At 39.0% G+C, this 13,136-nt stretch overlaps 1 protein-coding gene across 3 annotated transcripts in view; it reads right to left on the bottom strand.

The window, feature by feature from the left end:
* Positions 1-13,136, bottom strand: part of FNBP1L (formin binding protein 1 like) — a 129,545-nt gene that overhangs the window by 51,404 nt on the left and 65,005 nt on the right. For 2 of the 3 annotated variants that reach the window (XM_058659280.1, XM_058659286.1), the window contains exons 3-5: positions 3,130-3,183; positions 1,534-1,681; positions 708-770 (exon numbers count right to left, since the gene is read on the bottom strand). In XM_058659280.1, coding sequence (XP_058515263.1) covers positions 708-770; positions 1,534-1,681; positions 3,130-3,183 — 265 coding nt within the window. Of the gene's footprint in view, positions 1-707; positions 771-1,533; positions 1,682-1,937; positions 2,171-3,129; positions 3,184-13,136 lie in introns of all 3 variants that reach the window. The other variant, XM_058659292.1, reaches the window with a different exon arrangement.

The following is a 13,136-nucleotide window of genomic DNA, read 5'->3' as shown; positions in this document are numbered from 1 at the left end:
TTTGCCCTACAAATCCCTTTATTTCCAATATCTAGATGGTTTCTGGTCAGCAGTCCAATATTAGAACCATTTACAAAATTAAAGAGCCAATGAATAGGAAAAAGCAGTCCATATAATACAGCACACTCTGTTCATGCTAAAGATGGACCCATGAGAAACAGAATTCTAAAAAAAATGCAGAGCTAGAACCGTGGTTATTACAATCTCAGTCAAACCCTTTTCCAAGGGCAGCAGGCATTTAAGCCTAGTAGTTTAAATACCTATGTCTCACACTGTTGAACCTGGCTTCAGATTCTAGTTCTAGTTTCCCAGGAATGCAGACTCTGGAGAGCAGCAATGATTCCCTAACTGACCCTGTCAGCCACCTAAGGGCAAGCTCCCAGCCTAGGCTCCTCAACCACTACAGACAACTGGGGAAAGAACTAGTAGGTGAGAGCTCTATCTCGGTCTGTCGCAAATAAATCAAAACAATTAAAAAAAACCAAAAAACAAAAACATAGACTCTTTGAAAATGAATCACTATTTCCCTACTCTTTACTCTATTAGTATTTCATAGTAGCTATTGGAATTTTAAAAAGCATGTCACAACAAAACAAATGTCAAATTGTGAATAATATATTAACAAACATTAAATTCAAACAGACGTGAACCATAACAGAATTTAGAGCTGACCTAAGTCTGTGTTACATGAAAACACTGTAACTCACATTATCCATCTGTTTCCAACACATGTCAAGGTACTGCTGTGCTTTGCGTCCTTCCTGGAGATGCTAAAGATTATAACCACCACCAACAAGAAAATGAAATAAAACAAACAGAGGAATTATACTTGGAATAAAATCTAAATGCTAAAAATCTTTCCATTCATTCTTATTCAAGGAACTAATAATAAATACACCTTTACTAAAACAGAGAAAAGCCAAACTCTCTAAAGTACATTTTATATTTTCTAACATTATTTTAATACTTTAAATATACCTTTTAACACAGATGTATGTAGAAAAAAAGATTATTTTGAATACAGGCTAGCAAACATTTTCAGTAAAGGTCAGCTAATACTTGCAAACATTTTAGGTATGGCAAGTCTCATGTCCTCTGTCACAAAACTTTAGCTCTGCTGATGTAACGTAAAAGCAGCCACAGTCATTGATTGTGGATCTGCTAATATAAAGCCTTATTTCTTATGGACATAAATTTCTGTTTCATATAATTTCACATATCATGAGATACGCTTTTCATATGCTTTTTTCAGTCACCTAGAAACATAAAACTATGCTTTCTTTGCTTATGAGGATGAGGAAACAAAAAGGGATGGTAGGCTAGACCTGTTCCATGAATGAGTTTGCCAAACCTTGTTCTAAAATCCAAAAGGATCATAAAATACAGAGCCATCTAATTGCAAATTTTACCTAGAAAAAATTCAGTGTAATAGAAAGCAAGTTTACACTCATCACATGCTTTGTTTTAAAGTAATTACTTTGTGAAAATATTTCACATACTATTATAATGGGATAAAAATGATAAAAAAATTACCATTTTTCTTTCAGTTTTCAGATCATGAGCATATCTCATTAATTCACCATATACTCTGTGTGCCATTTCTTCTGCTACTACTTCTCGTTGTCCTGCATAGTCATTTAACTCATTAAGGATGTTAAAAAAGGCTATACACGAGGTAAACCTGGCAAAAACATGTTTTAAAATGGTGAAATTCACTTTTACTTTCTTGATAATTATTTTTGGAAAAGTAAGACTTGAACCTAACATTTGACAAATTTTAACTTCTTCAATCTACACCCCAGCTACTGGTTCTAGATTAATTGTATATGGGAAGAATCCTGCATTAAACTCAAGCTGCAAACGTTCTTTCATCTTCAAGTTACCTTTAATTTGTAAAGAAAGGGATATTTGGGGTCAGAAAATAACAGAAATACTACCTGCAAGCTCTTTTGGCATACAGGAACCTTTAGTTGCCAACTGACTGGCCTGAGCTTGGGAATGAACTTGATTGGATTTCTAGGCTTGACAGCTGAACCTGTTGCAGAGATGATGTGCTTGCTCTCGAGGACAGAACCTGCCAATCATACCTCTCAAATGCATCTCGATGGCTGCTCTATAGAACAACTTTGCTACCAGCTCTGGCACAGCTGCCTGTATACCTGCCCACATCCTAAATGGAGGTAAAATGCCATTATGGTTGGCACCAAAGAAGGGTAAGAAGGGACAAAAAATAAGGGTAAAAATGTGTGTGAAGGGAAGGAGAGAAAAAAAAACAATCACTGTATTAAAATGAACGCACTGAAGAACATACTTATGGCGAAAGGCTAATAGCTCAAGTAAGACTCTATTAACACTAACACATAGCAACTGACAATTACACACAAAGTTAAGTGTATTATCTTCTGGTATCTGTACTTCATAGCCACCCACGTAGTCCACACTTAAGGCTGCCAAAAAGCTCCTAAGATATTTCTAACCTTTCCTTCAGCATTCAAGAATCGCCTTTAGGTGAGGGTTAGATGTTAAAGACACCAGTGAAGACACTCCCGTCCCACACCAAAGAACCTGGGTTCAGTATCTGGCTCCGGCTGCCGGTTACAGCTTCCTGCTCTGATACAGACTGTGGGAGGCAGCAGTGATGGCTCAAGTTATTGGGCTGCAACCACCCACACCAAAGCCTGTAATGAAACCTGGCTCCCAGCTTTGTCCACTCCAGCCCCAAGACCACTCCCCCACTTTGTTTTTCAAAATTTTTAATTACCCTGCAAATCTTATTCCTTTTCATTATCCGTTTAAACCAACCTGTTAATATTTTATTATCTTTAAAGGTAAAAGTAAGAATCTAAAAAGTAGATAACTGCAAAAAAAAAATCCCTTTCTTTGAGCGACTAAATTACTCAATAGGAATTTTTATGGGTCTATATTTTACTTGGATTCATACTTCAGCTATCCCAGAAAACTGCTGATCAGGCCCACTGAAGTAAGAAATAAACAGCACTTCTCTCTTTTCATAAACACTGTTTTTAAGTTAAAACAAGATTCTTAAAATATTTACTAAAAAGCCAACAGCATATTTATTTTTCTAAAATATAAATTAAAAATTATTATGAATAAAGATACATAATTTACCTTGGTTCTTCATCTTTGGATGAACGTTTGGGACAGTACTTCTTAACCAAATTTCTATAGGAAGAAGATTTTGAAAAATTTACAATACTGCTGTTAAAATATGAATATTCTGAAAGTTACAATTTTATTAAATCAAGAATTTCATTATATAAAATAATATGATCATCTACAACCATTAACATAACACATAATCATTACTTACATTTCATTCCTAAAATACTGACACTTGTAGAAAAAAAGGTTATTTCTTGTTTATGTGAGTATAATCATAATTTGGATGATTTATGCTATCAAAGAAGGAAAAAAGTAAGAGGAAGAAAAAGAGAATCAATGTTAGTAAATGAAAACCAGGAGTAACCATGTTCAAGGGGACATACACTCTATTTGAAAGGAGAAAAGTGTATACAGTAATCACAATACACAGCATAAGTGCTCTGGTAATAGCATAAAAAAGAACATAAAGGAAAAACCAACACTTAGTAATCAGTGGGTGAAGAACAGATAAATCTGAGAAAGCAGTTCTGATGAGCGTTCCTGCCACCGAGAAACCAACATCCATCAGCTGTGACGAAGAACAAAGCACGAGAACATGAGGCCTTACATCAGAAGGAGCTTTTTTCAACCAGGGCCATCTGGGCACACAGAAGATCATTTGCAGGGCATAAAGAACGATTGCATCCACCTGGGCACAACCTTCGGAACATGCACCATTGCGACCCTGGGTTGATATCAGGTGGCCTTTCCCAATCTTCAGGTACTGGGTTGGTAGGGAGGCTGGGTATGGCCTATCCCTTTCTCTCTCCCCTTCCCTCAGAAATGGGAAGAAGAAATAGAAAGCCTGGAAACAATGATCACACTCACTTCTCCCTAACTCTAGATCCTTATCACCCTGATTGACTATGTAAACATTTAAAATAAACGTTAAACAAAAAAGAAGTATATTTAAAAATCAGTGAAGCAGCTGGGATACAAACCAGCACCCATATGGGATTCTGGCACATGTAAGGCAAGGACTTTTAGATACTAGGCTACTGCGCCAGGTCCATCCAAACTTTTTGATGAATGAGAAGATTCTATCTCTTTAGAGCTAAATGCTTAATTAGCACTACAAAAATAGTAAAATACAAATGTCCAATAGAGAATTACGATCACAACTGGAACTCTGAAGAAACTCTCAGGATCAAGATCTATAGTCTCGGGCCCAGCAAGGTGGCCTGGCAGCTAAAGTCCTCACCTTGAACACGCCGGGATCCCATATGGGCGCCGGTTCTAATCCCGGAAGCTCCACTTCCCATCCAGCTCCCTGCTTGCGACCTGGGAAAGCAGCTGAGGACGGCCCAAAGCCTTGGGACCCTGCACCCACATGGGAGACCTGGAAGAAGTTCGGCTTCTGGCTTCGGATTGGCGCAGCACTGGCCGTTGCTGTCACTTGGGGAGTGAATCACTGGATGGAAGATCTTCCTCTCTGTCTCTCCTCCTCTCTGTATATCTCTGACTTTGCAATAAAAATAAATAAATCTTTACAAAAAAAGATCTATAGTCTCCATGTAAGAAGAATCACAAAAATTGGAGCTGCCGCTCATCAACACTTTACTTATCTTTACACTTAGCACTTTATATATAACTTTATGCTTAACACAACTGCAGTCAGGTATTACTACTCATACACTTCACACAACTCAAATACTAAATTAACTTACATATCTAGTAACAAGCATAGCCAAAACTTACCTCGAATCTGATTCCAGTCAGGGAGACAACTAAAATAATTAATGCAAATAAGACTACTCAAGAAACGCGAAAAAGGGGACTCATGTTGTGGTACAGCATGTTAACTGGAGTGGTGATTTGAGTTAAGTCCCATATTGGAGCACTGATTTATGTCCTGGCTACTTGGGTACCCTGCTTCTAATACAGCTTCCTGCTAATATCCCTGAGAAGGCAGTAAAAGATGCCCCAAGTATTTGGGCCCCTGCCACCCACATGGAAGACCAGCGATCAAGTTTTTGGCTGATAACTTCAATCTGGCCCAGCCCTAGTGGTTGCTGCCAACTGGGGAAAGAACCAGCAGGTGAAAGATTCCCTCCTCCCCTCTTTCTCTTTACCACTCTTTTAAACAAGCAAAGCTTAAGCAATAGAGGTACACTCAGTTCCCTCTGGGTCCTATTCAGTCTGTGTCACAGTAAGGAAAGTAGAGCAAAAAGCTGAAGCAGAGGAGCCACCCTGACCCCCTCTAGGCAAAGTCATGCCTGTTTCCCAACATGCAGCCCCCTTCTCTGTATTAACTGTATTAGCGTTCCAAGAGTGGGTTGGTCACCAACACCTGGGAGATGAAATCCTGTACCCTGTGAGAAGAATGGGGAAACCTCAAGGGGGCTCTGACACATACTCCTAGCTCAACAGGCCCCACACTGAGGGGCAGATACCACCTGGAAGTGAGAGGTAAATGTGGAACCCCAACATCACTGTATCTACTGATGGTGCTGTAAGCACATCACAGATTCCAGGTGCTGTAAGCACATCATAGAACTAAACATCCTGGCTAGAACAAACCCACTGCTTTATATGCTATTAGTCTGTTGATACACACAAAGACATATGTACTGTGAAATATACATATTTTAACATATATATATATAAATATTTTAGGCTATACATATAGCTTTTTAAAGATTTATTTCTTTATTTAAAATCAGAGTTACAGAGAGACGGAGAGACAGAAAAAGATCCTTCGCTCACTGGTTCACTCCCCAGATGACAATGGCTAGGACGAGAAGTCAAAGGTCAGGAACTTCATCCAGGTTTCACACATATATGAAAGGATCCAAACATGTGGGTCCTCTTCCGCTGCTTTTCTAGTTGCATTAGCAAGGAGCCAGATTGGAAGTGGAGCACTTGGGATATAAAGTGATGCCTATGAGATGCCCACAATGCAGGAAGCAACCTTTACCCACTGTGCCATAATGATGGTGCCAATGATGATCCCAATATATATCATATATGATGACCAAATATATGGTAAGAAGTAAAAAGTAGGGACATGGCATGATAACCTAGTGCCTAAATCCTTGCTTTGCATGCACTGCAATACCATATGGGTGCTTGTTCGTGTTCTGGCTGCTCTACTTCCCATCCAGCTGCCTGCTTGTGGCAGGAAAGCAGCAGAGGATGGTCCAAAGCCTTAGAACCTTACACCTGCGTGGAAGACCCGGAAGAAGCTCCTGGCTCCTGGCTTCAGATCAGCTCAAGCTCCAGCATTGTGGCCACTTGCAGAGTGAACCAGTGGATAGAAGATCTTTCTCTCTGTCTCTCTTTCTCTCTGCAAATCTGACTTTCCAATAAAAAAAATTTTTTTAAACCAAAAAGACGTAAGAAGTAACAACATATTGTATATTGTTCAAATGATCTAGGAGACTTGTCTGGAGTGCTTAGTTCTATACGAAAAAAATATAAGAAAAATATATACAATGATTATAAACTTGGTAGTAGTCATTCAGCAGGAGCCATCATATCCACACATATCTGTGAGAACACATATCACTTTGAAGGCAAGAAAGATCAAAAATACCCCCCAGAAAGAGTTACAGAAATCTTTATCTCAAATTTGGCTTCTAGGCTATCTACCTCTGCCAGAGTTCAGCTCCAGGTGAGTTCGGAGCTCGGGAAGGGTGTGTGGAGTCGGCAATAATGAAAGGCACGGACACTGTCACTTGGTGCCCTTTCGCAACAGCTCAAGAAGCTGTCCTTTTTATTTACTCAGACACATCACAAACTTCTTTTTTTTTTTTTAAAGATTTATTTTATTTTCATTACAAAGTCAGATATACTGAGAGGAGGAGAGATAGAGAGGAAGTGGAGCTGCCGGGATTAGAACCAGCGGCCATATGGGATCAAGGCGAGGACCTTAGCCACTAGGCCACACTGCCGAGCCCACATCACAAACTTCTACACAAACAACTAATTGTTCTATTTTACTTCAAAGACTAAGGGGGGGCATGTACAGACATTTGGTCATTCTGTCTGCAATTCAAGACTAAGCAGGTGCCCCTAAAGATAATTCAGCAAAATACTGTATTCATATTCTTCAAAGCAAGCATTTATTCATTCTTCAGTAGTAGCCATGGAGCGACAGCCAGGACTCCAAGGCCAAGGCACATGAGATTACATGCTAATCAGTAATACATTCCTACCACATTTCTATTTCTACAATTTACCCATTATTTAATGGGAAAAATAGGTTACAAGGGAAAAAAATGTAAAAATCCAAGACAAAAGTTTCAAATGTTAAATCCCCCTACAACTATAGGCTTTACAACCCCATAAACAATCAATAATTAAAAGCATATTTCTTTAATAAAAACATCATTAATTCCTTTGGTTAAAAATTATAAAAGCGACTAAAACAGTTACATTTTCTATGCTCCAAAGAAATTGCAAATACAGGCTAGCCTTTGAGATAACAATAACTATATTTATTGCCACAGCAGTTTCAGCTCTTACTCCCATCACTTGCATTAATATTTAGGATATTTATCAAGCCCTTTCCTAGAAGGTGTGCTACATGTATGGGCCAGATTCTGAGGCAATGGTTAAGTACTCAATAAGGTGTCCAGAAATGACATAGGCTTAATTGTGCTCCTGTGTGTAAATTGTCAAAGGCCTACACACCAAGATTATCAGCGACATTAATTCTCAAGCTCACATTGGTTGCAAAAGCCATCTCACAGGGGCAAAAAACAATGCCACAATAGGTTACAGAATTCTTAGTGGGGTGCTTGAGCGTCCATGCAAAGGGTGAAACAACATCGAGGTGGTCAGAGAGACATCTGTTGGGCACTGCCAAACGGGTGCTGTTCTAGTCACACCATCGTGTCATCCACACCTACTGCGTGGACCCCAGCATGCCTCATCTAAAAAACAGCAGTTAGAAGAAAATTCAGATGAATTACCTGATAACAAAGCAAATATCACAAATCTGACAGATGAACTCAATGTAGAAAGTGAGGTTGAATCTCTCAATTCAGCAGATTACAACAGCAGCAGAGAAGAACATGAATTTTCAGATGAAGACAGTAAGGTCTACTTATTGTACTAGAAGGGGTGTGTGATACAGATTCACTTGGAAACTCTAAAAATCTTGGCTGATTATTGTGAATACATTTCATATAATGAAATGAATTCTACCTTCAACCACATTGCAATAGATGTAAGTTTCATAAAGATAAAGGAGAAATTATTGAGAAAGTCAAAATACAAAACACAGAGGAAGATTTTTGATGCTACTGATTGTAAAAGCAAATTACAGTAAATGATTCCAAAGAGCCAAGTGTTACAAAATGATAAAAATCAAGCAAGCCTCCTAGTCACAAGCAATAATTATTCTCAGTCATTTACTTATTTAAAAAATATATCTGAAAGGCAATTATAAAAAAAGGATGAGGGGGAAAGAAAGATTTCCCATTCACTGGGTCACTCCTTAAACAGCCTCAGTAGCTACCCAGCTAATTCCAAGAGTCCATAATCCCATCCAAGACTCCCACACAGAGGGCAGGGCCCACACAGCTGGGCCACCCTCAGCTGTCTCAGGCACATTAGCAGGAAGCTGGATCAGAAGCACAGCAGCCAGGACTTGAACCTGCACTTTGATATGGGATACTGGCTTTGCAGGCGGTCACTTGCTCTCTGTGCCACAAACATGAACCCAACCGTTAACTTTTTTTTTTTTTCAATTTTTTTTATACAATTTAGTTAGCAGTGGGCTCTTCCCACTAAATTCCCCTAAATTCCCTCCCCTCCCTTCTGTTCTCCCCTCTAGGTTCATAATGTGTGTCCATCATGCTTCCACTGGAGTGTCTCCCAGCCATGTAGGAGAAAAACTTTTCGTTGGAGGTTAATTCTTTTTTTTTTTTCTTTTTTTTTTTCTAAGTGGTTTCTCTACCACTTTTTTTTTTTTAAGATTTATTTTATTTTTATTACAAAGTCAGATATACTGAGAGGAGGAGAGATAGAGAGGAAGTGGAGCTGCCGGGATTAGAACCAGCGGCCACATGGGATCAAGGCGAGGACCTTAGCCACTAGGCCATGCTGCCGAGCCCGGAGGTTAATTCTTGTATCCTGGGGCCCTAATGGGACCCTGATGTAGGTACAGTGAAGACTAGGCCTTTGTTGTTTATGGGCTGTACCAATAACAGTTATATGTGGATACTGACTATCTCAGGTGGTTATAAACAATCCACCTCTTGTGGATGATTAACTAATGAATTACATCACAAGTTCCTGTTACACTAGGTACAAGTATGAAGTAACACTGATTAACATACAGTAAGATTCACATGATATCTCTAGATTTATATATATATCATATCATATATTATATTGTATCAAACATATGACATCTGACCTTTGGAGATTGGCTCATTTCCTTTAGCATTATGGTCTCTAGTGTGGCCCATTTGGCCACAAAGTAATGCATTTCATTTTTTTTAATCGCTGAGTAGTATTCCATAGTGTAGATGAACCACAGTTTCTTTATCCAGTCCTCTGCTGATGGGCATTTAGGTTGCTTCCAAGTTCTTATAATTGTCAACAGTGCTGCAATAAACATTGGGGTGCATGTTGCTTTGTCGTATAACAAGTCTTTCAAATATATTCCTAGAAGTGGTATTGCTGGGTCATACGGTAGGGGAATTTTTAATTGCATAAGTGTTCTCCATTCTGACTTCCATAGTGGCCGCACTAGCCTGCATTCCCACCAGCAGTGGAGTAGGATTCCCTTTTCTCCACAACCTCGCCAGCAGATGGTGTTGGTATTTTTCTGTACATGGGTGATTCTTTCAGGCGTTAGGTGGAACCTCAGTGTTGTTTTTATTTGAATGTCCCTTACTGCCAGAGAGCTGGAGTGTTTTTTCATGTGTTAGCCATTTGAATTTGCTCTTTTGTAAAGTGCCCATTTCCTGTGCCCATTTCTTGACTAGTTTGTTTTTGATGTTATTGTTCTGGCACTCTCTGTATATTCTGCAAGTTAGCCCTTTATTTTCTCTGTAGCGTGCAAAAGATATTCTCCCATTCTGTTGGTTTCTTATTTATTCTGTTGACTGTTTCCTTTGCTGTACAAAAATTTCTTAGTTTAATGTAATCCCATTTTTTTATTTTGGTCTTCTTTTGCTTTTGGTGTTTTTTCTAGGAAGTTTTTGCCCACTCTTATGTCTTGCAAAGTATGTTCAACTTTTTCTTCCAAAAATTTGATGATCTCTGGGTGTAGGTTTAGATCTTTAATCCATTAGATTTGATCTTTGTGTATGGTGAAAGGTGTGGGACTTGCTTCTTATTTCTACGTGCTATTAGCCAGTTGTCCTGACAGCATCTATTGAAGAGACCTTCCTTTCTTCCTGGGTTGTTTTTTTTTTTTTTTCTTGTCAGAGATTAGGTAGTTGTGCATATGTGGGTTCCCTTCTGGATTATCTATTTTACTCCGCTGATCTACCTCCCTGTTTCTGTACCAGTACCAAACTGTTTTGATCACCACTGCCCTATAATATGTTTGGAAATCTGGGATTGTGATCCCTCCTGCTAGGTTCTTATTCTTCAGGATAGTCCTGATTATTCATGGTTTTTTTGAGTTTCCAGATGAACTTTCGCATCATTTTTTTCCAGCTTTATGAAGTATGTTCTTGGAATTTTAATTGGAATCATATTGAATGTATATATTGCTTTTGGTAATATGGCCATTTTGATGATGTTTACTCTGCCCATCCAGGAACAAGGTATTTTTCTCCATTTTTTGAAGTCTTTTTCTATTTCTTGTTTTTATGTTTTGTAGTTTTCCTCATATAGGTCTTCAACATCCTCTGTTAGCTTTATTCCTAGGTATTTCATTTTCTGCTCTGTTACTTTGAGGGGCACCATGCTGGTTAGTAGTTCTTCAGCCTTGGGGTTGTTTGCCTACACTATGGCTGTTGATTTCTTTTCATTTATATTATACCGTGCCACTTCGCTGAACTCTTTTATTAGTTGTAGCAGTCTCTTTAGTTAGTCTCCCGGTTCTCCTGTGTATAGGATGTCAATCTGCAAACATTGACAATTCGATTTCCTCCTTTCCCATTTGAATTCCTTTGATTCTTTTTTCTTGTCTAACAGCATTTGCAAGTATTTCCAGTACTACACTAAATAGCAGTGGTTTAGTGGACAGCCTTGTCTGGTTCCAGATCTTAGTGTAAAAGCTTCCAATCTTGCCCCATTCAATACAATGTTTGTCTTGGGTTTTTCATATATTGCTTTAATTATGCTATGGATTGTTCCTTCTGTGCCTACTTTATTTAGTGTTTTTAACACGAAGTGGTGTTGGATTTTGTCAAAAGTTTTTTCTGTGTCTATTGAGACTATCGTATAATTTTTGTTCTTGAGTGTTTTTTCCTAAGATCTATTTATTTTTATTGGAAAGGCGGATATACAGAGAGGAGGAGAGACAGAGAAGAAGATCTTCTGTCGATGGTTCACTCCCCAAGAGGCCGCAATGGCTGTGCCAATCCAAAGCCAGGAGCCAGGAGCTCATCCAGTTTTCCCATATGGGTGCAGGGTCCCAAGGCTTTGGTCCATCCTCGACTGCTTTCCCAGGCCACAAGTGGGGAGCTGGATGGGAAGTAGGGCCATTGGGATTAGAACCGGTGCCCATATGGGATCCCGGCGCTTTCAAGGCTGGGACCTTAACCACTACACTATTGTGCTGGGCCCTCTTGAGTGTTTTGATATGGTGTATCACGTTTATAGCTTTACTTGTCTTGAACCATACCTGCATGTCCAGGTTGAATCCCACTTGGTCCGGGTGAATAATCTTTCTGATGTGTTTCTGTACTATGTTGGGTAGTATTTTGTTGAGGATCATCATCAGGGATATCGGTCTGCAGTTTTCTTTCTCTGTCAGATTTCTATCAGGTTTGGTATTAAGGTAATGTTGGCTTCATACAACGAGTTTGGAAGAATTGCTTCCCCTTCTACTGATTTGAAGAGTTTATGCAGGACTGGGGTCAGTGCTGCTAGGAATGCTTTGTAGAATTCTGCAGTGAAACCGTCTACGCCTGGGTTTTTCTTTGTTGGTAGGGTTTTGATTACTGATTCAATTTCTGCCTCTGTTACAGGTTTGTTTAGGCTTTCCGTTGCTTCTTGGTTAAGTTTTAGTAGTTGGTGGGAGTCCAGGAACCTCTCCATTTCTTGGAGGTCTTCTGATTTGCTGGCATATAGTTGTGTGCAGTAACTTCTAATTATTCTTTGTATGTCTGTGGTGTCTGTTGTGATGTTTTCTTTTTCATCTTTGATGCTATTAATTCTTGTTTTCTCCCACTTTTGCTTTGTCAGTTAGGCCAGTAGGGTATCTATTTTGCTTATTTTTTCATAGAACCAACTCTTTCATTCATTGATTTTGTGTATGGATTTTTTGGTCTCTATTTGGTTAATTTCACTGTCTGCCCAGGCCACAAGCAGGGAGCTGGACGGGAAGTAGAGCAGTTGGGATACAAACCGACACCCATATGGATCCCTGCACGTGCAAGTTGAGGATTTAGCCACTGAGTCATCACAACGGGTGTTCCCATAACTCTCTCTGTTTGGTCTTTTAAAGGTGTCCTTTAATTCCTAGATATTTTCTTAGCTTGACTCAGTTCTTCTTCCAGATTTTTGACTGTTTGAACATTATTACAGAAGGTATCTTCCAAATCTGAGATTCCTCATTCTGCTCCACTCAATCTATTATTGAGGCTTTCCACTGAATGTTTAATTTGCTGTATTATGTTGTTCACATCTAATAAATTTGGCTTGATTCTGTTTCAATGTTGTTATTTGAAGTGTAACATATTCCTTAAATTTTTGGGACTCTTGTTATGTGCTTCCATTGTTTTTTAAGCAACTTTATAACACTTTCTGAAAATTCCTAGTTCAGCAGTTCCTCCATGTCTTTCTCGGTCAACTCTGAAGTTGACACAGACTTCTCCTCCTTTACAGGGGAGGCGTCTGTA

Source organism: Ochotona princeps, chromosome 2, assembly GCF_030435755.1.
Source record: "Ochotona princeps isolate mOchPri1 chromosome 2, mOchPri1.hap1, whole genome shotgun sequence".
Classification (NCBI taxonomy): Eukaryota; Metazoa; Chordata; class Mammalia; order Lagomorpha; family Ochotonidae; genus Ochotona; species Ochotona princeps.
This window is presented reverse-complemented; position numbering and strand designations above follow the sequence as displayed.